Here is a 23,078-nt window from a genome sequence, read left to right as displayed (position 1 = left end):
CGGATCTGAAGGACTAGAGTAGACCGAAGCGGAATAAAATAAGCCACTGCCTAACCAGCTTTCAGCACTCGATTGCTTTCGACTGAACCCAGCGTTTAAGGAATCCTCTTTTCGCTAAAATCTCGCCCGCGTTGCATTTGGCTCCTCCTTTGGGCGGCTCTGATTCGTCTGACCTTTCCAGGCTCCGCCTTTCTCCCCTTCCCGGCCCGCCCCCTCAGTGCAATTTCGGCCTAACCGCGCGCGCTCCCAGGACCGCCTCTTTCGAGACTCGGCTCCGCCCCCTCTTCCCTCGCTCCACCTCGCCTGTTTTTTCCCCTCACCCCTCCTCCCCCTTCCTCGCTCTCGCGCTCCTTCGCCCCCCCCCCCAACTCCCCCCCCCCGCCTCCCTGTCAGTGCGGTGGCTGCGCTGGGAAACATGGCGTCGGAGGGGATGATTTTAACGAACCACGACCATCAAATCCGCGTCGGGGTTCTCACAGGTAACGAAGCGCGACGGGGAAGCGGGGGCAGAGGTGGCCGGGGGTTGGGGCTCTCCGCCAGGCCGTTCCGTGCAGGGTGTACCCGCCGCCGCCGCCGCCGCCGCCACCTTTCTCCTCTGTGGCCCCGGCCGTCACTGCACCCGCCCGGGACCCCGAGCGCCGCTTGCCGGCTCCTCTCTCGCAGTTCCCTCGGAGCTCGGGCTGGGCTCGCAGCTTCGGGCAGCCGCCGGCTGAGGTGAAAACGAGAGAGCAGCGCGGGGGGAAAGCCGCCTTGGCGGGCGAGCGGAGCGGGTGGTGGGATTGGGCGCTGCTCTGGTTGCCGCATGCGGGCGGGAGGCTCTTCAGTGCCGCAGCCTCGAGTTCGCCGCTCCCGCTGGGGACCGGCCCGTAAATAGCCTGGGGGAGAGAGAGCGGGGAGGGGGAGGGAGGGGGAGGAGGCGCCCACCCCCGGAGATACCGGCTTTGCCTGGGGCGGGTAAGGGACAACCGGGAGTCTCCGGAAAAGTACCTCGCTGGACGGAGCGGAGCGGGCGGCGCGAAGTCTTCTTCCCTCGCGCCGAGCCCACGAGAGTCTTCCCGAGCTCGGCATCCCGATCCCGGCGGAGGGAAGCGGAGTGGGAACCACACCACCGCCCCTGGTGGGCCGCTTTCGGTAGGAAGACACTTCGGAGAACCTGCCCCCTTTCCCTTCTTTCCCCACTCGGGGGGGTGGGGGGGTGGGAAAGCCGCGAGCGTTTGAAGCGTGGAGAGAGGGAAGGATGGTGTGGGGAAGTCACGATCGCGAGTCTTGGGTGGAAGCCCTCGGCAACCTGCCCGTGGTGGGCCCACGTTCCCACTTACGTTGTTGGGGAGTGGGGGTGGGGGGTGGGGAAGGGAGGGAAGGAGGGAGGGAGGAAGAAACAGCAGCCGCTGCTCCGGTAGCTTCCTCCACCTCTCTCTCCTCCGCTCAAGCCTGCAGCGGAGCAACCGGGAACGGTTACTGACGCCTCCACGTTATCTTGAGGTGGCAGTGGCAGTTGGGAATGGGCCCAATGTGTTCGGTCCTTCCAGCTGCACCACCCGGGAGGAAGAGACGAGTGAGTGGAAGGAGCAACCGAATCAAGGAACGGCCACCCAACCTGGGAAAGAGTAGCCAAATGGGTACGGGGAGCGCCGCTCTCCTCTCCCCGAGCAATGTTGTAGAAGTAGCCGATTACATTTCCCCCCCCCCCCCCCCCAGAGATTGCATGTAAGCAAGTGGCTGTAAGTGGCCACTTCTTACCGGTGTTCCTTGCCTGGGAGATTCTGCAGAAGAGATAAGCAATAAAGTGCACAGCCTTTTGTATCTTTTTATGCTGGCACTGGACTGGATAATAGTTGGGGCTGAGCCTAACTGATCCCTTAGGGGACAAAGGATGAGTGAGGAGAGGCAGTAGCTGTTCTTTCTCATTGTTGCTTCTTGGGTTGATAAATATCCTTCAGCTGCCATTTGTGTAGTTACTTTGGTAGGAGAATGTGAGCAGAAGTGTAGGTGAGGAGGAATGCTTCTAGCAGGATGCTCTTTAATGGCGGTTTGGGAGTGAAGGTGTTCTTGAGATGGTAAAATATTGTTATATTTTGTGCCTGTCGGTGCTGATTAGAGATGCCAGCCCTGCCTTTGGAAAATAACTTCCAGGATGTCACCTATTTCTGTGGTGAGTTATAGAACAAAGCTTTCATCTTTCCTTCTATTTCTCATTTTAGGGTGGTGTTTTGACTTTTGAGCAGTAAGCTAAATGGCTCAGTTATTAAATAAATTGGAGATGTGGAATTCTCTTCCTAAAGTGAAGTGTTCTGCACTTTAAATACATTTTTCCAAGCTGGACAATGAGACTTGTTTTTGTTTGTACTGGAAAATGACAGAAGATAAATAGTAGAATGAAAGAAGGTAAAATAGAAGATAAGTTGAATGGCTAATTGGAAATGTATTTATGTAGCCTTGGTATGAAATCAATGACTTTTAAAAAGAGTGGTTTGTGTTGCTGTATTGCATGCTTGGCTGTCCCAGAATTTGAGGAAGTCTATGGTCTGTCTGTGAATAACTAATTGGAACCTTCCTGAGCCTGAGTGTGACAGAGGGAAATCCCTGAGTCTGATGATGCGCTGTTCTCTTCCCTTAGTACTGAAACTACCAGTTTCTGATATTCATTTTCAGTAGCTGCTAACAGAATGAAATAGGGTAGTTTTCCCTTCCTTTTCTTTACTATCATAGTATATAGAATTTAAAAATAGAATAGAGCTGGAATAGACCTTGGAGGTCTTCTAGTCCAGCTCAAGCAGGAGAACCTATACCATTTCAGATAAGTGAGTATCTAGCCTCTTCTTAAAAACCTCCAGTGATGGAGAGCCCACAATTTCTGAAGGCAAGCTGTTCCACTGGTTATTTGTCCTCACTGTCAGGAAATGTCTCCTTAATTCCAGGTTGCTTCTCTCTTTGATCAGTTTCCAACCGTTGTTTCTTATCCTGCCCTCTGGTGCCTTGGAGAATAATTTGACCCCCTCTTCTTTGTGGCAGTCCCTCAAATACTGAAATACTGCTATCATGTCTCCCCCTATTTCTTCTTTTCTACAGACTAGGCAAGCCCAAATCCTGCAGCCGTTCTTCATATGTTTTAGTCTCCAGGCCTTTGATCATCTTAGTTGCTCTAAGATGATCCATAAAACTATGGAAGGTGCTGATAGGAAAGAATTGTATATCATAATCACCTACCTTGTGCATAGACTTAAGTGTAGCAGGTAGAAATTGTCAAGAAACAAAATCAAATTTCTGGATTTTCCACCTATGCCTTTGGAAGCAAGTTTATTTACAGAGACTATAGCCATATTAAAGGAGATAGATAAATGTGAAATCTTTATGTATTTCAAATTTCATTTTGGAATTTAGCATTACTCATTCACTTGGTTTACATCCTGCCTTTCATACAGGAGCTCAAGGCATCATTTACAGCACTGCTATCATTTTTCCTGGCAACAAACTCAGTGACATAAATTGTGGGAAGAGAGATTGACTGGCCCAAAGTCACTAGGCAGGTTCCAGATCTGAAGGTAGACTAGGTCTCTCCAGTACCAATCTAATTCCTTAAGCCAGTGTTTCCTAAACTTGGCAACTCCAAGAATTCTCATAAATGGCCGTGCTGGCAGTAGAATTCTGGGATTTGAAAGCCACACATCTGGAAATTGCCAAAGTTAGGAAATATTGTTTTAATCACTATACTACATGATGTTGCTCTGTTAGTTTAATAGTTACTGCTTTTTTAATATGACTTTTGAGACTAAAGCAAGAATAGTTGGGGGGGGTTTTATAACAATTTGTAAACCTATTTTATGTTATCTCCAGTAAAATCAAGGTGCTCCTGTATAGTCACAAATGTCAGTAATCTTATAGTATTATAAGCATACTGAGATTTTGATAATAGTTTCAAATAAGAAATAATAATTCCAAATAAGAAAATAGTGTCTAGTATTGTTTCTTGCTTAATAGAGTAATCTGAAAAGGTCATAATTATAGCCAAATGCATAGCAAGCACAAGTTACATTTTTAAATGATAATATAATGTAGTAATTAAATATACTTTGTTAGTGTTTTCTTAACCCCCCATTCCTGTATAAGTAACTGAGTGAAAGGAATTCAGTCTTGGATTCTGAAAAGTGGGCACCTAAAGTCCAAAGTTTTAGATTTATCTTCATTCTGTCTCCCTACTGGGGTGGGGGAGTGTTGGCCATTTTTATGGTAATATGGTAAATAATAAAAGTATTTAATTTCATTTTTACTGAAGATAGAAGGATAAATTGCTTTAATGTAAAGGAAAATGGACAGCATTATTTCCTGAAATAATTCATTGTAGGAGTTGCTTGTATAAGTTTTACACCTGTATTATTAATAATACTTTTACACCTGTATTATTAATAATACTTGACAGATTTATTTTACAAATATTAAGAATTTCCATTGACAAATATATTGTTATTAGTAAATGATAAATACACATTTTTCTTAACATCACTCAGTCTTAATTTAACCCTGGAATGTAAACTACTATTCTAAGTATTTAGCTCTGATCTACTTTCCAAAGAATATGGAGTATTTAATCTGTATATTCCAAGCTCATTAATTTGCCGTTAAGCTGGAAAAAAATTAAATGATTAAGAAATATTGGGCTTTTGCATGTGGCATTAAACTAGCCTTGGATGAGTTCATCCAAGGTTGGCTAAGTGCTGCCACAATGCAAGTGCATTTCTATCATGACCTCCTTTAGTAAGACCACTGTTTACACCAGTGGCAAATATCTGTAGCTCTGGTGTAGGATGAGGGTGAAAGGTCATTCTCCGATCTTGTGGGTTGGTTTCCAAATATTTCATTACCAGGCTAGGTAGCATATTCAGTGGTGATTAAGGGATGTCATTGACAATGTTCTTCTGTTTATAAGGGCTTCAGGTGTTGTGATGGGGAGGTTACATCAGGTTAGGGTCATTGAGAAGTAAACTGCTGGGAGGGGCTTGCGTGGGTTGATTGAGGGTCGGTGCTGTCCCTTCTTGGCTGTGTGGTTGATTTAGATTCTGAAGGGTTCATAGGCTAGTTGTAGATCAGTATGTCTGTTGATAGAATTGCTTGTGGAGTGCCAGGCTTCGATGAACTCATGAGTGTGACAGGTAGTAGCCACAGGTGGTATGATAGGACTACTGTATTTCGACTACAACATTTACAGCTTTTCCTCAAAAGGTAGTTGGTCCATTCCCTTTTAAGTACATAAAGTGCTATTTAATCTATCTATCCATCTATCCATCCACACACAGACACACACACAAACACACACACAGAGAGAGAGAGAGAGAGAGACAGAGAGACGTTCTTTTTGCAGGAAAAATAGTGTTATACTTTAAAAATATAAAGTACTATGAGTTACAAATAGTATTGTATGTTATTTTATTATGATTATGTTCTAATTTCTGGGTTGAAAAATTGCTATTCTTCAAAATAAATAAAATGAGGCAAAGTCACTTTAATAAGATCTTTTATCTGTCCTGGTATGTGTCATAAAGATGATATTAAAACATAAATATGATAAAGGAAAATGCATACTAATGCCCAGATGCCCAAATAATAATGTAATAACTAAATAAAATATATTAATGTATACTTATTCTACCCTTAATAGGTTTTCAAGCATTTTTTCCCTTTTTAAATCAGATTAAAGTCCCTTTAAATGACTTGTGAATTACAAATTGCATGGAGCAAACTAACAATTTGTATCCTTCACAGCAAATATTTATTGCAGTCAATGCTACTAGTTACATATAGGCAGTGCTTATGGTGTTTGGCTATCTTCTGCATAGTCTATAAAACTAACCCTCCCCCATTTCATGCTCTCTCGTTGATTACTCTTTCCCTTTCCTAAAGCACAAATGTAGTTTGGGAAGAAAGACAGAGTTGACTAATTGGTGTTTTCCTCAGCTATTCCAGCATCAGTCTGCTATTCACACTCCTTCCCAGCTTCCCAGACATTTGGATTCCCACCACACAAGCCACCAAAGAGTTAGCTGTAAAGTTGGATCTCACCATCTTGCCCCCATCTGCCATATAGTCCAGATTTAGTGCCTTGTAAATTGCATCTTTTCCCAAGGCTGAAGGAATGTATTTGAGGGCATCTGTTTGACTCAAGTGAAGAGGTGGAAATAAGTAGTACTATCAGGACCAGGTTGAAAATGTGGAGTAGTGTTGTGGTGGCTTTATGAAACTTGTTCATCATTGGTAGATATATAAGGAACAGTAGTAATTATGTGAAATAAATACAAGTAGCAAAAGAGTTCATTGCATTGCACTGGCGTATTTTGCTATTCCATTTATTAGAATATCCTTATTTATATAGACTTTATAGAGGTGGAAGTATTGCTTCTTATTCAACCCTCGTCTTGAATAGGAAGACTGGCATATATATTATTGATGCTACAGCAAAAGAACAAGTCTAATTTGGGCTACAGAGATTTATAAGGTTAATATAATTTGAGAGCAGATTTGAATCAGGAGTTGTTTTAAAATATTTTAAAAAAAACCAAAACAGTTCATTCCATATGCATACAAAGAATGAGCAAACATGAAATACAATTTGCCTTTTAAGAATGGCTAAAAGTTTTCCAAACTTCCTGCAGTCAGTGATGTTTTGTTTTTCAGGGCCAAAAAAGCCAACAGAAGCATATAGATGCCTCTAAAAATGCTGCACTGGTCAGCAAGCTTGCCCAAGTACGGTAGTTATTGTAATGTCGATGCATGGTCAGTGAGGGCCATGGAGCATTAAGGATGTAGGTATTTCACTGTATCAGTGCCCTTAGGTAACACTATGTCCCAAGAGAAAACATCTGTTGACTCAGTTCATTGCTGTAGTAAGTAAAACTCCAGGGTAGATATCTGTGAAAGTTGTGCAAAAAAATTTGAATATGAAACAAGCTTATGCTTCAATTAATTTTGAATTTGAAATCCGAGATTACCGGAAGTGTGCTAATGCTGTTCCAGAATTGTTTCACACTCACAACAGTGCTATTTTCAGTTAAAAGGGTTCAGAAACACTTCTCATAAAGAAACACCTGTTTTGAATTCTCAATAAAGCATTTTGCTAATTTCCTGCTTTAGATAGGCTGGAAGGAGGCAAATTTGCAATTAGGGAATCGGGAGGTGAAAGGTATGTTGGGGGGGAATGATCTGGACACTTAATGTGATAAGGCTCAGCTGCTTGCAGAACCTTGACTAGAATGTGATGACACGTAGTTTCTTTAGTTTGAAGGAAACCTCTGCCAGTTTACTACATGTATACTTGCATATACTTATATTCATTTTTGTACTCGAACTGAAGCAATGGATATGGTAGGAATTCCACTTTAATCCAGACAATAGTTATAAATTGTTATAAATTAAGTTATAAATAGGAATGATCCCTGGACCTTGCACTGATTAACAGCCTGGTTTTTGCATTTTTAGCATTTGCTAGTACAACATAGTAGAGATAAGAGTCAGACTGTGCAGTACTTTGAACCTGATTGGGAAATGGTGTTTTGGAACAGATGAGCACGTAATTTATTAAAGCAGGCACAGCTCCTTCAATAAGTTATAATAGGTGCTCTGATCATCTTCCCTTATGCTCCAGAGTAATTTTTCCAATTTTAGTGTAAAGCACATTGCAGCAGACTTTTGCATGTTTGTAAATTAACTCATTTTGCTTTTATTGAATATTATCAGTCATGAAATAATATTGCAATTTTTTCCATAAGGTCTTCTACATAAATAACATTAAAAAGTAGAGGTTTTTTTAACTTTGTGTTTTCCCAATTTTACATTCATTTCATTCCATTGCTGCATATGTTTGGACCTATATCAGTATTTTTAATATTTACCTAAAATATTTTGGTAGATTATAAGTAGGTGTAATACATTTTTTGTATACTGTATATCTTAAAGGATAGTCAGAGGAGTGTCAGGGTAGGAGCTGATACACATGCACACAAAATACAGCATTTAAACAATGAGGGAGTTTATTCTAAGATGATTATAATAATACAGTAGTGTGAGCTAATATATGCAAGTGAAAATCTAATGTATAGTTTGCAAAACCTAATAAGCCAAGATGGTACAATGGTTAGAATGCAGTATTGCAGGCTATCTCTGCCCACAGCCAGGAGCTTAATCCTGACCAGCTCGAGGTTGACTCAGCCTTCTATTCTTCTGAGGTGGGTAAAATGAGGACCCAGATTTTTGGGGTTAATATGCCGATTCTGTAAACTGCTTAGAGAGAGCTGTAAAGCCCTATGAAGCAGTATATAAGTCTAAGTACTATTGCTAGTGACAGATTTTATTTTCTTGGGCTCCAAGATCACTGCAGATGGGGACTGTAGCCAAGAAATTAAAAGACGCTTGCTCCTCGGGAGGAAAGCCATGGCAAATCTAGACAGCACACTAAAAAGCAGAGACATCACCCTGTCAACAAAAGTGCGTATAGTCAAGGCTATGGTCTTCCCAGTTGCAATGTATGGCAGTGAAAGCTGGACCATAAGAAAGGCCGAGCGCCAAAGAATTGAAGCCTTTGAACTATGGTGCTGGAGAAGACTGCTGCGAGTCCCTTGGACTGCAAGGCGATCAAACCGGTCAGTCCTAGAGGAGATCAACACTGACTGCTCTTTAGAAGGCCAGATCCTGAAGCTAAAACTCAAATACTTTGGCCACCTAATGAGAAGGAAGGATTCACTGGAGAAGAGCCTAGTGCTGGGAAAGATTGAGGGCAATAGAAGAAAGGGACAACAGAGAATGAGGTGGCTGGATGGAGTCACTGAAGCAGTAGGCGTGAGCTTAAATGGACTCCAGAAGATGGTAGAGAACAGGAAGGCCTGGAGGAACGTTGTCCATAGGGTCACGATGGGTCGGACACGACTTCGCAGCTAACAACAACAACAACTATTGCTATGCTAATAAGTACAAAACAACATACATGCTCAAGTCGTATTTTATTTCTCAGTGTCTCAGCTCCTTCCCTCACTTTCACTTGTGCTGTATTTCAGCTTCTTTTTTCCTTCCTTATCTCAATGACTGATAATAGAATGTGAGTTCTCCTGGCTATCTTCCTGCCACAGCTTTTAATTTTCCCAGTACCACTGTTCAATATCTGAAGTGCCGTAATTATGACACTATTTACTGTTTGAAAATCCATAAACACGACATAGTCCATCTACCATGTCTCCACATGTTCAGAAGGATTTTCTTCCCTCCTTGTCTCAGGGCCAGAATCTCTGGACTTCCACTTCATGCCACATTTACCAGGTAACACCCTCTCCTGCAGCATTTGCTGTAATCAAAAAAACAACAACAACAACAACCCCATCCTTTCTCTGCTTTTCCTGCCCGTTTTAGTATGCTGTATCCACCACATACACAGGTGCCATCCAGCATTTTTCCTCTTCTAATCTATGTGCTTGTGGTTTTGCACTGAAAACCACCTAAAACAAAAGCCCAAAACCTTGACAGAGACCCAACTGTTTTCCTTCGCCCAGGCAGTCGTACAAGGATATGTGATTTTTTTTAACGTGTAGTTTCATTATTTGGAGTACCACAACATAAATGTTTAAAAATGGAAATAACCAACGTCTAGTTCACTGTTTTGGAAATTACTGTTGCTGTTTTGAGAAAAATTGGCAAAATGGAACCTGGAAGAAAGTTTTGTTCATACTTTGTGGTAATTCTGTGACATCACACTGATAGCAGAAATGTTCTTCCATTCTCTTTTGATCCTTCACGGGTTTTCCCCCCCGCTTTCCTTCTCCCAAAATTGCAAAAAGTATTATCGGGGGGGGGGGGGAGGGAATGCAAATTGTGTGGTAGGTCAGAAATGTGTGACAGGAATTGTGAATCTTTTTGCCTCCCTGAAATGTCCTCCAACCAGCATGTGATCTATTTCAACTTGTTTTAAATTCTGTCCAAAAATGGCAAGGGAGAAATATCTTTCTCTCTTATTTCAGTTCTGTCAGCAAGAGCTCAGCAGGCCATTGGGCTTTTCAGAGGTCTCTAGGAGGGAAGACAAGGCTAAATGGGAAAGTAGCCTTTTTACTTTCTTCTGCTTGTTTTTCTCTGCATTTGGTCCAGCACTTTCCAATTACTTGTTGAAAGTCTAAAACTGTGCAAGTGACTGAAAATAATCCAATATGTGGTATCATAATCAGCTGAAGTAGTTTTTTTTTGGGTCAAGCACTCAGAAAGAGTGAACAAGAAAATGAATGTAAAGTCTGACTAATAGAGTGTGTGTGTATGTACATATAGTCTATGAATTTGTATATGTAAAATCATAAATCCATATTTTATTTAATTATACTGAACTGAAGGCTAATGCTTCATTTTGGAAGAAAAGGCTTTCTGATTATAATGAATTACAGCTAGTCCTCAACTTAACAGAAATGACTGTTCGAAGTTAGAGTAACACTGAAAAAAGTGACTTTTGACCAGTTTTCACACTTAGAATTGTGGTATCCCATGGTCACAGGATCAAAATTCAGATACTTGGCAACTCACTTATATTTATGACAGTTGCAACATTCTAACAAGCAAGATCAGTGGGGAAGGCAGATTCACTTAACAACTGTGTTACTAACTTAACAACTGCAGTGATTCACTCAACAACTGTAGCAAGAACGTTCATAAAATGGAGCAAAACTCACTTAACAAATGTCTCACTTAACCATAGAAGTTTTGGGCTCAATTGTAGTTGTAAGTCAAGGACTATTGTAGTGCATAATATGTCAAAAAATAAACCTCACAAAGTTGATAAATTTAAAGAATTAATAAATATTCAAGTGACAGGAAGTCTACTTTTAAAAATATTTTGATAGTACCAAAGGATTTCTTATTTACTTGTTTTTAAATACCTATTAATTAAAGATATCCTTGGAGGTCACCAAAGTGAATGAAAACCACCGACTATTAGACCAGGTAGTTAAGAGTGTGCTATAACAAAAATGTGTAAATAATCAAATATGTAAAACTTTGTGTTTAAGAAATTTTCCAAAAGCAAGTTATATTATAAAAATGAACTGATGGTTATATTTGGAAAATATTTTAAAACGTTTGTGCAAAGAAATGTGCTTTAATTTCATAAATAACAAACAATAGTTTCAAAATGTGGGTAACTAAAATGATAAATCATATAAACTAAAGTATGCTATAAGAATATTGTTTTTATTTATATAACTGTCATATGTAAGAACTAGTATATTTTATGTGTAAATAGGCTTCAGAGACTGTACTTTTAAAACACCATTTTAATTTAACTTAATCTAAAAGGTGCATCAGAAAGTTTATTTTTATCTGACATTTGTGTACATAGATTTAGTAATGTATTATAATAAAAGAATTTTTTGGCATCTGGGGTTGTTTTTTTATTGAACTGTATGAAGAACAGCAGCAAACAAACGGGAAGGAAAATATTGTTAGGCTGAATTAGAAGGGATACAGTAAGGCTTGTATATGTATACATTATTACTAGAGATGTGCAGAATGTGAGAACAGAACATTCCAAGGACATTCCAGAAAATTCCATGCTGACCCTCTTCCCAGACCATACTGCTCTGGGGACAGTTTCTTTGTTTGCAGAAGTACATCCTCCAAATCAGAGCTTAAGTAACTGAGGCAACTCAGAAGGTTCTGGATGTAAATCAGCGTTCAGTTTAGAGGATTTACTTTTGGAAATGCTCCTGGAATGACAAAAAGGAAGAGAATCAGCATGGATTAGAGGGAAAAGGGGCATTCCCAAATTTTCTGCAGTGCTCGGTTCCCAAATCAACAAATAGTGCATGTCCTTAATTCATATAGCATACTTAGCCTAAGAGGTATTTTGCAGAAAAAGTGTACATTTAATAAGCCATAGAAATTAGTGACATGAAATAAAAATTAAGGAAAGGAAATACAGCTACTTCTTAATTTGGAACTACTGTTCAATACAGTAGAAGTATCTAAGTCAGCTGTCTGTTGTGCCTCCTGCAGAGAAACTATGAGCTCTAAATCTATTGGAAAAGGACACACACACACAAACCCAACAGAATAAGTACAAATAGTAATGGACAACAGTAACACATTGATAACACAAATAGTAATGGACAACAGCAACACATTAATAACACAATGGCTCGATGTGTATGTGAGAGATGTTTATAGTTAGCAATTACTTGTTTTATACTTTACCTATGACTTTTGTATCAATAACATAACTACCATATCAAAGAGTTGCCTTTTCGTCTTCCTGTCTGAATAAAGCCTGACATTTTTCATATTCTCTTCTCCTCTCCTGTCCACTCCATCATCTATTTCTCTTACTTACCAAGTTGCAATCTTCCATATGGCATGGTTTTATCACTAGAGGAACTTATAAATATTTATCTCCTTATGGCTTTGGTTATTTCTCTTATTACTAGGAAGATAGAGACATTCACATTTTTAAATAGGATTGAAAAGGTGTACAGTACATTACCAATCTTAGATGTTCTATATGACATATATTCTCATCTTTTGAAATTTTATATTATTTTTATAATTTTAAAACTTTTTAATCTTAAATTATTTTGATTTAATGCTATTTTTATTGGCCTTTCTCTGAGGGAGATAGGCGGTTTAAAAAATTGAAAAATAAATTAAAAAATCTATTATTGTACACTTCCACATTCGTCATTAATTATAGAGAGTGCTGGTCATTTTGTCCTGTATGCCATAAGTGTAACCAAAGTCCACTTATAACCCAAACCCACTATTCTTTGCAAATTAGTAGAATCTAGAGATTATAATATCTGACAAATCAATATATGGCTGCTCAAATTCCACTAATAGTATAGACTACACTGACGTGTTTGATTTTTGTAACAAAATAACTATATTCTCAACAGTGCTCCTATTCGAAGCACATTTTTCCTAAAGTAAGGACCATTGATTTTTATAATGTTAACTTTTCAAATAAGATCGTTTAGAACTGCAGCCTTATTTTAATTTAAGGTTTATGATTCAATTATAATTGACTGTCTTATTTTTAGACCAGTGAATAATGGAAAATCTATTTTTTATGCTCTGCAGTAGTGTAATAGTGAACGAGTTTATCACCTGTTTCATTGTATTACTTTGAGCTATAGTCCAACAGGCAAATGTTCAACAAACATATACATCTTTGGTTGGGATGAATTGCTGATATTTCTGCATTATAAAAGAAGGAAAGAGCAAAATTAATTAAATACTGATATGCCTTCACTGTCAAAATTCTATTTTTAATCTGCCTGTTCCAGAGTTAACTTGACATGAAAGACATGTTCCAATTTTATCTCTGTGTACTTTGTAAAAAAAAAATCTTTGGGCTTTTCAACATCTTAAAAGATCAAAAGCACTGGTCCTAATTGGCAATCATATGAAGACTTACTACAAAGGTCAGAAAATAGCATTTTCCAAATGAAAATTTATATTGTAAAGATGTTGACCTATGGAACTGAAGGCAAATCAATACCTCATACATGATTAATTATTCTAAGTGTTGAATATTACAAAAAATAAGCTTTGGATAACAACATGGCAAAATGAAATGTTAAGCTTCATTTTACTTCTATTTTTAGGAATAATATGTGTTTAAATAGTTTGGCATTATCATAGTCAAAAATAATCAGGTTCAAGTTGATAGTTAATGGGATTAGAGTTTAATTTACCTGTTCATTTATCAATATATGACTGTCACAAAAATTGATCCAATGTTAGGTTTTGGTTTTTTTGTCCTGATTTTTCTGTCTTCTGACCTATTTTATCTTTGGATTCAAGTGGTTTCAACTTATGTCCTTTTTCTGTTAGTCATTCTGTAAATTGATATTTGCAAACTATCTGGGTTTTGATGTCGCTGGATCATTTGAAATATGGAAATTATTCCTGTATTGCTACTCTTTTTCTTCTGTTGACAGATTTTAAGATCCATCTAAATATGCTGTTAGAAAATTCCATAATGTGCTAGCTAAGAATGTGCCCCTTATTTCTTTTTCCACCTTTATTCTTTTTTCGAACCAAAGACTTGTAATAGACAGTTTAAAATAAAGACTCAACATTTTACTTCTCTTGGAAACTATAGGTCCAATTTTCCTGAAATGTGAACATTCAAGCGTCTTACTTTTTCTAATCTTTTAAGTACTAATATTCCTAGTTCTGTTTCAAATTAGCCTTACCCAGAACAAAAACTTCAAGTTATTTCTCTGAACCAGTGCTATGTAATTGCCGTTCTTTTTACTTTTAAATGTTTATATTGTATAAACATAAATGTCTATGGAGATTCTCAGTCATTCAGGTCATGGTTGTCCCAAAGTGCTTTTCAAAAGGCAACTGGACTTTCTTCATTTTTTCTTGATGTCCAAGAAGCTAAGTATACAGTATGTACATTGTAGAATAATAATAATAATAATAATTAATAATAATAATAATAATAATAATAATAATAATAATAATAATAATAATAATAATAATAATAATAATAATAATAATAATAATAATAATAATATAATGTTGGAAGGGAGCTTGGAGGTCATCTAGTCCTACTCCCTGCTCAGGCAGGAAACCCTATACCATTTCAGACAAATGGCTGTCCAGTCTCTTCTTAAAAACTTCCAGTGTTGGAGCATTCACCGCTTCTGGAGGCAGGTTGTTCCACTGGTTAATTGTTTTAACTGTCAGGAAGTTTCTCCTTAGTTCTAGGTTGCTTCTCTCTTTGGTTAGTTTTCATCCATTGCTTCTTGTCTTGCCTTCAGGCACTTTGGAGAATAGCTTGACTCCCTCTTCTTTGTGGCAACCCCTGAGATATTGGAACACTGCTATCATGACATTCCCTCATCCTTCTCTTCATTAAATTAGACATACCCAATTCCAGCAACTGTTCCCTACATGTTTTAGCCTCCAGTCTCCTAATAATAAAAGTATATGTACACTGGTCAGAGATATTCTGCGGGTGAGATTGGTTGTATCTAAATTTGATAAATAAATGAATGAAACAAGACAATAACCATAATCCAAAATAAAGGTTATTAAAATGGGGAGGAAACTCCAAATAACTACAACAAATCCCAATACTCCCTCACCTCCCCCAAAGGATTGATATGTAAGAGTTTTTCATCACAAATTAAACTCAGTCAACATAGAATAATAATGAACAATCTTTCAACTATGTTGATAAAAGACTACTTCAAAGAGTGAAAGTGAACACATTTCTTTCATCCAAAATATTATGATGGAATTAATTATTTCTTTCCAACCACAAAGAATTGTCTTATTTATTATATTCCAAGAAAGAATTTCAAAGCTCTTCATTCCTTATAGTTTAACATCATATTGACATTGTTAAATTGTATTACTTTCCCCTAAATCATATTAACACTTTTGAATATTAAGATAAAACAAGGCAACCATAATTCATGTTGGAATCATGTGTCAAATATATTAAATCTAATGGATCTCTCACAGTTATCATTTTATTATTATTGAATCAATGAATTTCCCCAGAACATAACATGTATTTTTCAAGTAGTGGAACAGCTCCATGTGACACAAACAAAGGAAACAAGTGGGTGTATAGTTTCATGTTTTTACAGTGGTCCAACATTTATTAAGCTTTGGTTGTAATTAAACTGATTGTCTGTGTTATGTTTGCTAAATGAATAAATTAAAGCAGTTCTAGTTTTCTTTGATAGTATGGCAAGAACATTTCAGGCCATATGGGCTGTCATGAAGCTGAAATTGCTGTAAAATTACAATGTGTTTTACTTAAATTATGTTTCAATATATGCTATAACTTAGTCATGAAGAGTGAAAGTACTGCAAGATTTGCATTTTATAAACAGCCTAAGAGAGGGCCACAAATATTTCAAATATGAAATGAATATGTGGCGTGATTTACATGTGATTGTTCCCAATGGCCTTCCAATCTGACCTCATGCACTGACCCATATGATCCTGTAGCTTGATGAGTAAGATGCCTAATAGGACTTCCCACGTTATGGGAAGGTGGGTTTTGGCTGATAGTTGGGCAGTGCTGTGCCCTTGTGGGGTCTTTCATGATCAGCACTGTTCTTCCTTGTGTTAGCCATTTCAGGTGGGAATCTGCTTCTAACAGCTGGCTCATCTGTGCTGCTAGACATTCATGTACTGCTATTAGTTTATTTAATCAGTAGGTATGGATGATGTCCAAACCAGGTGTCTAGCTTTTCATGTTCTTGACCCACTATTGTATATCTGCTACTGTGAGAGTGACTAGTACTTGTTTTGAGAGATTGCTGTGGTCTGCTCTCAGGTCCTGCAGCCATATTGCATTCTCTTTCTCTCATATTTTCTTCCAGTACTGTTCAATTTCTGCTATTGATTATTGTGCTATTTCTGTGTTGTTGCACTGCAGTACATCTTGAATGGTTCTTTGGAGAATACAGCACTTATCCTTTTGGCCTCTGCTTCTTTAGTCTAGTGCAGGGGTAGGCAACCTTGGCTCTTTTATGACTCATGGACTTCAACTCCCAGAATTCCTGAGTCAGCATAGCTGACTCAGGAATTCTGGGAGTTGAAGTCCATGAGTCATAAAAGAGCCAAGGTTGCCTACCCCTGGTCTAGTGTATCTTCTTAGACTGATAGTGCTCTATGAGCATATAGGAGTTGGTAGGGCTTCTGATGGAGTCAGGCCCTTGTATTTTTTCAGTAGCAGAGTCTTAATGTTCACAGCCTTTGGTAATTCCACCAGCTGACTAACCTTGCCTTGATTTAGGCTCTACCCATATTGCAAAATCTAATCTGGGTCGGTCCATGGGACCAGAGCCTTATTTAATCTTTCCCAGAGGAATCTGCCAGTCTGGAAAGATTCCTGTGAGGGTGTAGAACAGTAAAGTAGCTAGTTTGAATTCTATGTTTGTGGGTTTGGCCATTTAGGCTTGACAGCTCCATTGGTAATAAGTACCTACCGACCAATGGTGTCTCTGGGTCACATTCTTCCATTTTTGTGTGTGTTTTCTAGTGGTTTTTTTCTCTCTCCCTTCTGTTTCTGAGGAACTTCATTTGTTTTTAGCTTTTCTAATGTGTTGTTCTTTTATATTTTCCTCCAACAAAGTTAAAAACTTGTATATATATACTTATACTTATATATACTTATATATATATATACTGTATATATAGTTTATGTTTTCATAATATATAAACATTAATATAGTTAGTCTTCAGGGCCAACACATAACAACTAAGATGTGGTTGTTATGTGGAAAATCAGATGATCATGACTCTACTTAAGACCAACTTTTCCTTTTCCCTATTCTTCTCCTCTTTGGAATATTCATTCGGCTGAATAGCAATAAGAGAATCAATGTTTCTGTAAACTGCTGGTGGTACTGCATTCCTTTCAATGTGTATTGACCTTTGTGTGCCTGCTTATACTCTTATAATACCTTCCTCTCTAATCTCTCCACTCTTTATGGGGGCGGGGTGAATGGGTAAGGCACAGGAGAGTTTGCTTAAAGAATTCCCTTGATTAGGGGAAAGAGTCAAGCACATGTGCTAACTCCTTGAGAGAGATAGACCAAAAACATGAAATATAAACAAATAAAATAAAAACTGATTAATGGCTGACATACAACTGAGAGAAAGAGAGAGAGAGGCTGCAAAGGTCATAAATGTGCACTCTCTTCTCAAAGTTATTTTTTCAACATTCCCATAACTTTGGTTGCTGCATAAGGCAGTCAATAAGTAAGATCTTCCTGTACATTAAATATATCTCTGCTGTGCTTCTTTACTGTTATTAGTGACTTGCTTCATCATGCTTCCATTGCACTGAAAACTGTAATTATTAACTAGTTTGATTTGCTCTTCTGTACTTGGGAGGTCAAGTTTATGATTCCCTACGGTAATTTCATCACTCTCTAAAAATGACCCAGTATTATTTTTCATTCTCTATGTGTATATACATAAATTATGTGATTGCAAATGCAGTAGATCTTCCACTGTATAGAAGTATGCAGAGATGGACTTAAAAAGTTATTTGTGGAAGAACATGAATAACCTTCCCCCCTTACTTATCTATATTATTTTCAAATATAGCAAACTATAACAAATTATATTAGCTAAGATATGATGCACCACACTGATCCTTGTATAGTACATTGAAACTGAAGGTGAGCAGCTTGCGTGGTACTGTAGTGTATACTAAGCCTTTACCTTATTATACATGTGTGTATGTGTGTGTATGGATTTTTATGGGCTTAAGCTCTGATTCAATTTCCATATACTACTAAAAAGAGCTGTATACTGATCTCAGGGTATGGAAGCATTGCATATATTTTGGCTGCTGAGTTCTGTGATTTGCTGTTATTTAAGGGGTTTTATGTTTCCCATTTTGCCTGAGAAATTTCGGTGAGTACACAGTTAATATATCAGCAGCCATAGCAGGTCAGCTCTTGAGAACATTTTTATTTTATTTCGAATGAATGACTGGGCTGAACTAAATCAACAAAGTGTTTTGCGTAAAAGCTTCAGAAGCAAAGTTGATAGAAGTTTCAAAATGGTGATTAGCTTTATCCTGAGATTTTAGCACCATGATGGAGTAATCTACAGTTTATACAGTATGCCATTTTTTTTCTGCTTGAAGGGACATAAATTATATTTGCAGCAAATGCAAATGGTTATGACTATTGGAAGAAAAGGTGTTATGTCTCAAGTAAAGGGGGGTGGGGAATAAAAAGCTTTTGTTGCTTTTGAGAAAGGATATTAGAAGGGGGAAATTTGTATAGGAGGAAAATGCACGTTCACAGAAGAACACGGCAAACAGAATTGGCAGTAAAAGAGTTGTGTAGCCAAAACTAGGCTTTTCCAGCAAAGAGGTTCTGTGAAGAAAAACTGTTTTGATCAATACCTCTTAGTAAGGCTAGTGTGCATATTGATATAACCTTGGAGAGAAGTTATAATGTAACTTTGCTCATTTGTAGAGATTTCAGGAACATTAGTAAATCAGAATCAGCAAAGTTTTTCTGGCTCTGGACACTGAAGCTCACTTTCACACAAAGAACTTGCTTCCAAAAAAGCATTGCATAAAATTGCCAATATGTGTGGGAGATTTTGATTTTTAAAACTGTTATTAACGAGTTGTGATATTTACATGGAAATCCACTATCGATTATCCAGTTAAAACAAGAGAGGAAACCATGTTACAGCAGCTTGTGGTACCGTCAACTGTGATATCTTACTGGAGGGGATTGGGAGTAGGAGGCACTGTTTGCAGTGTTTCTCCTCCATTCTCCCTGGCTGATACCAGTCAGTATTGATGGGGGAGAAGAACTGGACTACCCCATACCAGGCATATGGTTCTGTTTGGGTGCTGCCTCAGTGCCTGGAGGCTTTAAGGGCTTGGGCTGGCGGGGGGGGGGAGAAACTGGCAGCAAGTCAACCCTAGCAAGAAAGAGTAGTCAGCGTTTTTTCCCCTCCCCCCCCCTCCACAGTCAGGAGAGTTGATATTTTTGACTGGATGGGATAATACTCCCCCTCACAGATCTGGTGCACAATGTGGATCCCCTTTGACTCATAGATCCTGCTGGAAGAGCAGGTGACAGCCAGGCCAGGGGGACCTTTACACAAAACCACCTTGTGTGCTAATTGTGTCTATTCCTGGACCGGGAAGCATTGCTTACAGTCGGCCCTGCCTTAGTCACCTCCTGTTTCATTTACTTTACGTGAGGCTTCCCATGAAGACCATCCTAAAACTGCAACTGGTTGAGAATGCAGCTGCTCAGGCTGTTATGGGGATCCCTTAATATACCCATGTAAGCCGTGTGCTTTGTGAGTTGCACTAGCTGCCCGTTTGCTTCCAGGTGGGATTCAAGGTGCTGCTTGTTACCTATAAAGCCTTACATGGTATATGGTGTGGTTACTTGAGAACTGTCTATCTCCCAAAGTATCTGCCCAGTTGATTTGATCTTACAGGATTGATGCACTCTAGATCCCTTTGATTAAATAATATACTGTGTCAGGAGCACAGAAGTATGCCTTTTTTGTAGCAACATCTGGTTTCTGCAGTGAAGTTTCCCTTGAGTTTTAGATGACCTCTACCCTTCTGTTGTTTAGAAGGCCTTAAAGACCTTAAAGGCTTTGTCTGGGAAGAGTGAAGACCCTTTACTTTGTCCTTATTCAGTTTTGTCACTTTTTCCCTAATTTCATTTTATTTTTAATTTAATTTTGATGGTTATTAATGTATTTTCTTTGTTTAAGCTGTGCGCCTCACAGAATTACTGAGAGTCAGGCACCATACAAATTTGTTATATAAATGAAATTATTCAAAAAACACTTAAATGTTGCAGTGCAACCTGAAATACTTCTTTTTAAGATTTCCACAGTCCTGCTAAAAATATACAAGTTTTTCTTTGTACTTGTTTAAAGGGATCACATTCTTGACCAGCAACCAAATCTGATCTTCACCAACTCAAATCTCAGTAAAATTAAATATCTTAAAGGGGGGAGGGTAGGTCTAACTGAAGATTTACAGAAGATTTAAATAAATAAAATTTGACCTTCACATTATGTTTATAAGCTTGTCTGAAGATAAAAATGGCTGCCAGATTATAAAACCTTGACAATTATATTTCAGATTATATAAACACAGCATTTATATAGGGTTGGGGTCTGATTCTACTCAGAAAATTTATTCTTTTTATGAAGTTTCTCAGTTGAAAAAAGAACCTGGTTCTGGTGGCAGATAATGTCAGTCTATAATGTTGCAGGTAACTATGAACTTAATCAGTTTCTTACCAGGAGTCTACAATATATTATAATAGCCCTTAAGTGAAAACATGAGCATTTAATTTCGCTTGTTCCTTAAATGGTTATGAAAATGCCTACAACGGAAAATTCTAAATTCTGGGCAAAAGATTCCTTACAATATGGGAATTTCCTCAAAGGTGACATTTTTTTCCCTTTTGCATTTTAATTCAGTCAGAGTGTGTGTGTATGTGAGGTATTTCAGAAGGAATATAAAGTGTTATATCTGAATTTTAGTGTATATCGATCAGCATATTCAAATCTTTACAGATACATAATTACAGAAGCGGGTTGAAAAAAAATGTATAAAGCTACAGGGATAGTGGCAGAGTGCAGAGATAGCTGACATGGGGTGACAGGGATGGTGGCTTCACATCACCCTGCTGGGTGGCGGCTTCATGCTATGGTGCTGTGGTGGCAACTTCACACCATAATGCTGGATTTCAACTTCACACAACAGTGCATCTGGGACAGGCTGGGACTGAGTTTTGCCCTGCAAAGGGCTTTGTGCTATAGCTCAGGGGCTTCTTATAACTCCAGAGCTGCAGTGTGGCAAGGATCCCAAACCAAGGTGATTCTGGGCTGCTTGTCACCCTGCAAGGCAAGGTGCAGGGTGACCAAAAAGCAGGTATATGTGGTATTTGTGACCCTCTGTCCAGCAAGGTCAATGGGGAAGCCAGATTCACTTAACAACCATGTTACTAACTTAACTTCTGCAGTGATTTACTTAACAATGGTGGCAAGAAAGATCATAAAATGGGGCAAAACTCACCTAGCAACAGAAAGTTGGGACTCAATTGTGGTTGTAAGCTGAGGACTACCTGTACTCAGTATCAAAGTTTTGGAAATGAAGGAGAGGTCATGATGCAGTGACAGATCGGTACATACTCATCTTCCTGCTTAGATATTCTGGACTGCAGAGCGATAAGAGTTTTTGTTGGTTTTCATATGCTTTTATATGCACAATTAAGAGAAATATTTAACATAGATAAAAAGGTAATTGGAACTGAACAACATAAGGTACAATTGGAAAATCAATTATGTATAAATGATGAACATGTGATTGCACAATGTATAAGCATTTGTTGAGATTTGAAAAGAAGAGGAGCAAGCAAAACACTGCTTAGTTATAATATACAGATGTATAAATGGGAGAGAAAGGGATAAAATTCATAATGTGTTATAAGAGAGAACTTTTATAAAATGATAAACTTGGTATACAACACCATAGAAATTATCAAGGATATACAACAGAAAGATACTTCAAACCAATTTTTGAAATGTGAAAAAACACAGAAACATTTTATCATGGAAGGTGCACTTGTGGAAATGATATAAAATTCTGGATTCACATACATACAGTGATCCAAAGAATTTTAAAACTAATATTGAGGAAAAAACAGAACTTTTTGTTATTGGGACTTTTGGATAGCCACTTAGAAAAGATGCATGGAAGACTAATTTTATATATGGTCACAGCTGGGAGACTATTATACAACAAGTGTAGCGATGGAGGTACACGATTGTAAAGATGTCAGAAGGGGCAAATATGACAAAACTCATTGTCTGATCAGCGACAAAACAATTACTTTTTAAAAAGTACATTTATGGGCTTTTTGTTGAAAAAAGAAAAAGTGAAGATATATGGATTTAATGACTGAAAAACGGGTTAAAAAGGGAACTAAAGGGATTTCTGTAAAACTAAAGAGGGAGGAGGAGGAATACACAAGTTTGTTTACTGCTGCTGAAAAGAAGATCAGAAGCTGCTCCTATTTCTCCCCTCCCTTCCTCTTCCTCTTTCCCATCCCTTCCCTTTCTCATTTTACATTTTTTCTCTTCCTTTTCCTTTCCTTCTCTTTCTTATTTTTTTCTTTAGCTTTATCTTTACTTATGATTTTTTTAAATAAAGGTTTGTGTGTGTGTGTGTGTTTCTTCCTCAATCTCTGTCCTCTGCCAGAGGCTTGGGAGTCTTAGCTGTTCCTAACACTGCACTTTTCTGGACAGAGAATTTTGATGTTGTTCCTGGGATCTGTTGGAACTACTCTTCCAGCTTAGGTTTCACAGCCCCAAAAGCTCTTATCATTTTTGTCTTGGGATATTTATTTATTTGTTTGTTTGTTTATTGGATTTTTATCCTACCTTTATTATTTTACAAGTAGCTCAAAGTACAAATATACCTAATAGTTCTTCCTCCTTCTATTTTCCCCACAACAACACTGTTACATGGGATGGGCTGAGAGAGAATGATGGCCCAGTCACCCAGCTAGCTTTCATGT

General features: G+C 38.3%; 1 protein-coding gene across 9 annotated transcripts in view; it reads left to right on the top strand.

The window, feature by feature from the left end:
• Positions 1–386: 386 nt before the first annotated feature.
• The window catches only part of GPHN (gephyrin), a 263,681-nt gene continuing 240,989 nt past the window's right edge, over positions 387–23,078 (top strand). For 8 of the 9 annotated variants that reach the window (XM_081313741.1, XM_081313740.1, XM_081313739.1 and 5 more), the window contains exon 1: positions 387–479. In XM_081313741.1, the coding sequence (XP_081169867.1) occupies positions 416–479 (64 nt within the window). In that variant the 5' untranslated portion in view covers positions 387–415. The remainder of the gene's footprint in view (positions 480–23,078) is intronic. The other variant, XM_081313737.1, reaches the window with a different exon arrangement.

Source organism: Vipera berus (genome assembly GCF_964194415.1).
Source record: "Vipera berus genome assembly, chromosome: 1".
NCBI classification, from domain to species: domain Eukaryota; kingdom Metazoa; phylum Chordata; class Lepidosauria; order Squamata; family Viperidae; genus Vipera; species Vipera berus.
Note: the sequence above shows the minus strand (reverse complement) of the source record. Positions and strands in the feature narration are given on the sequence as shown.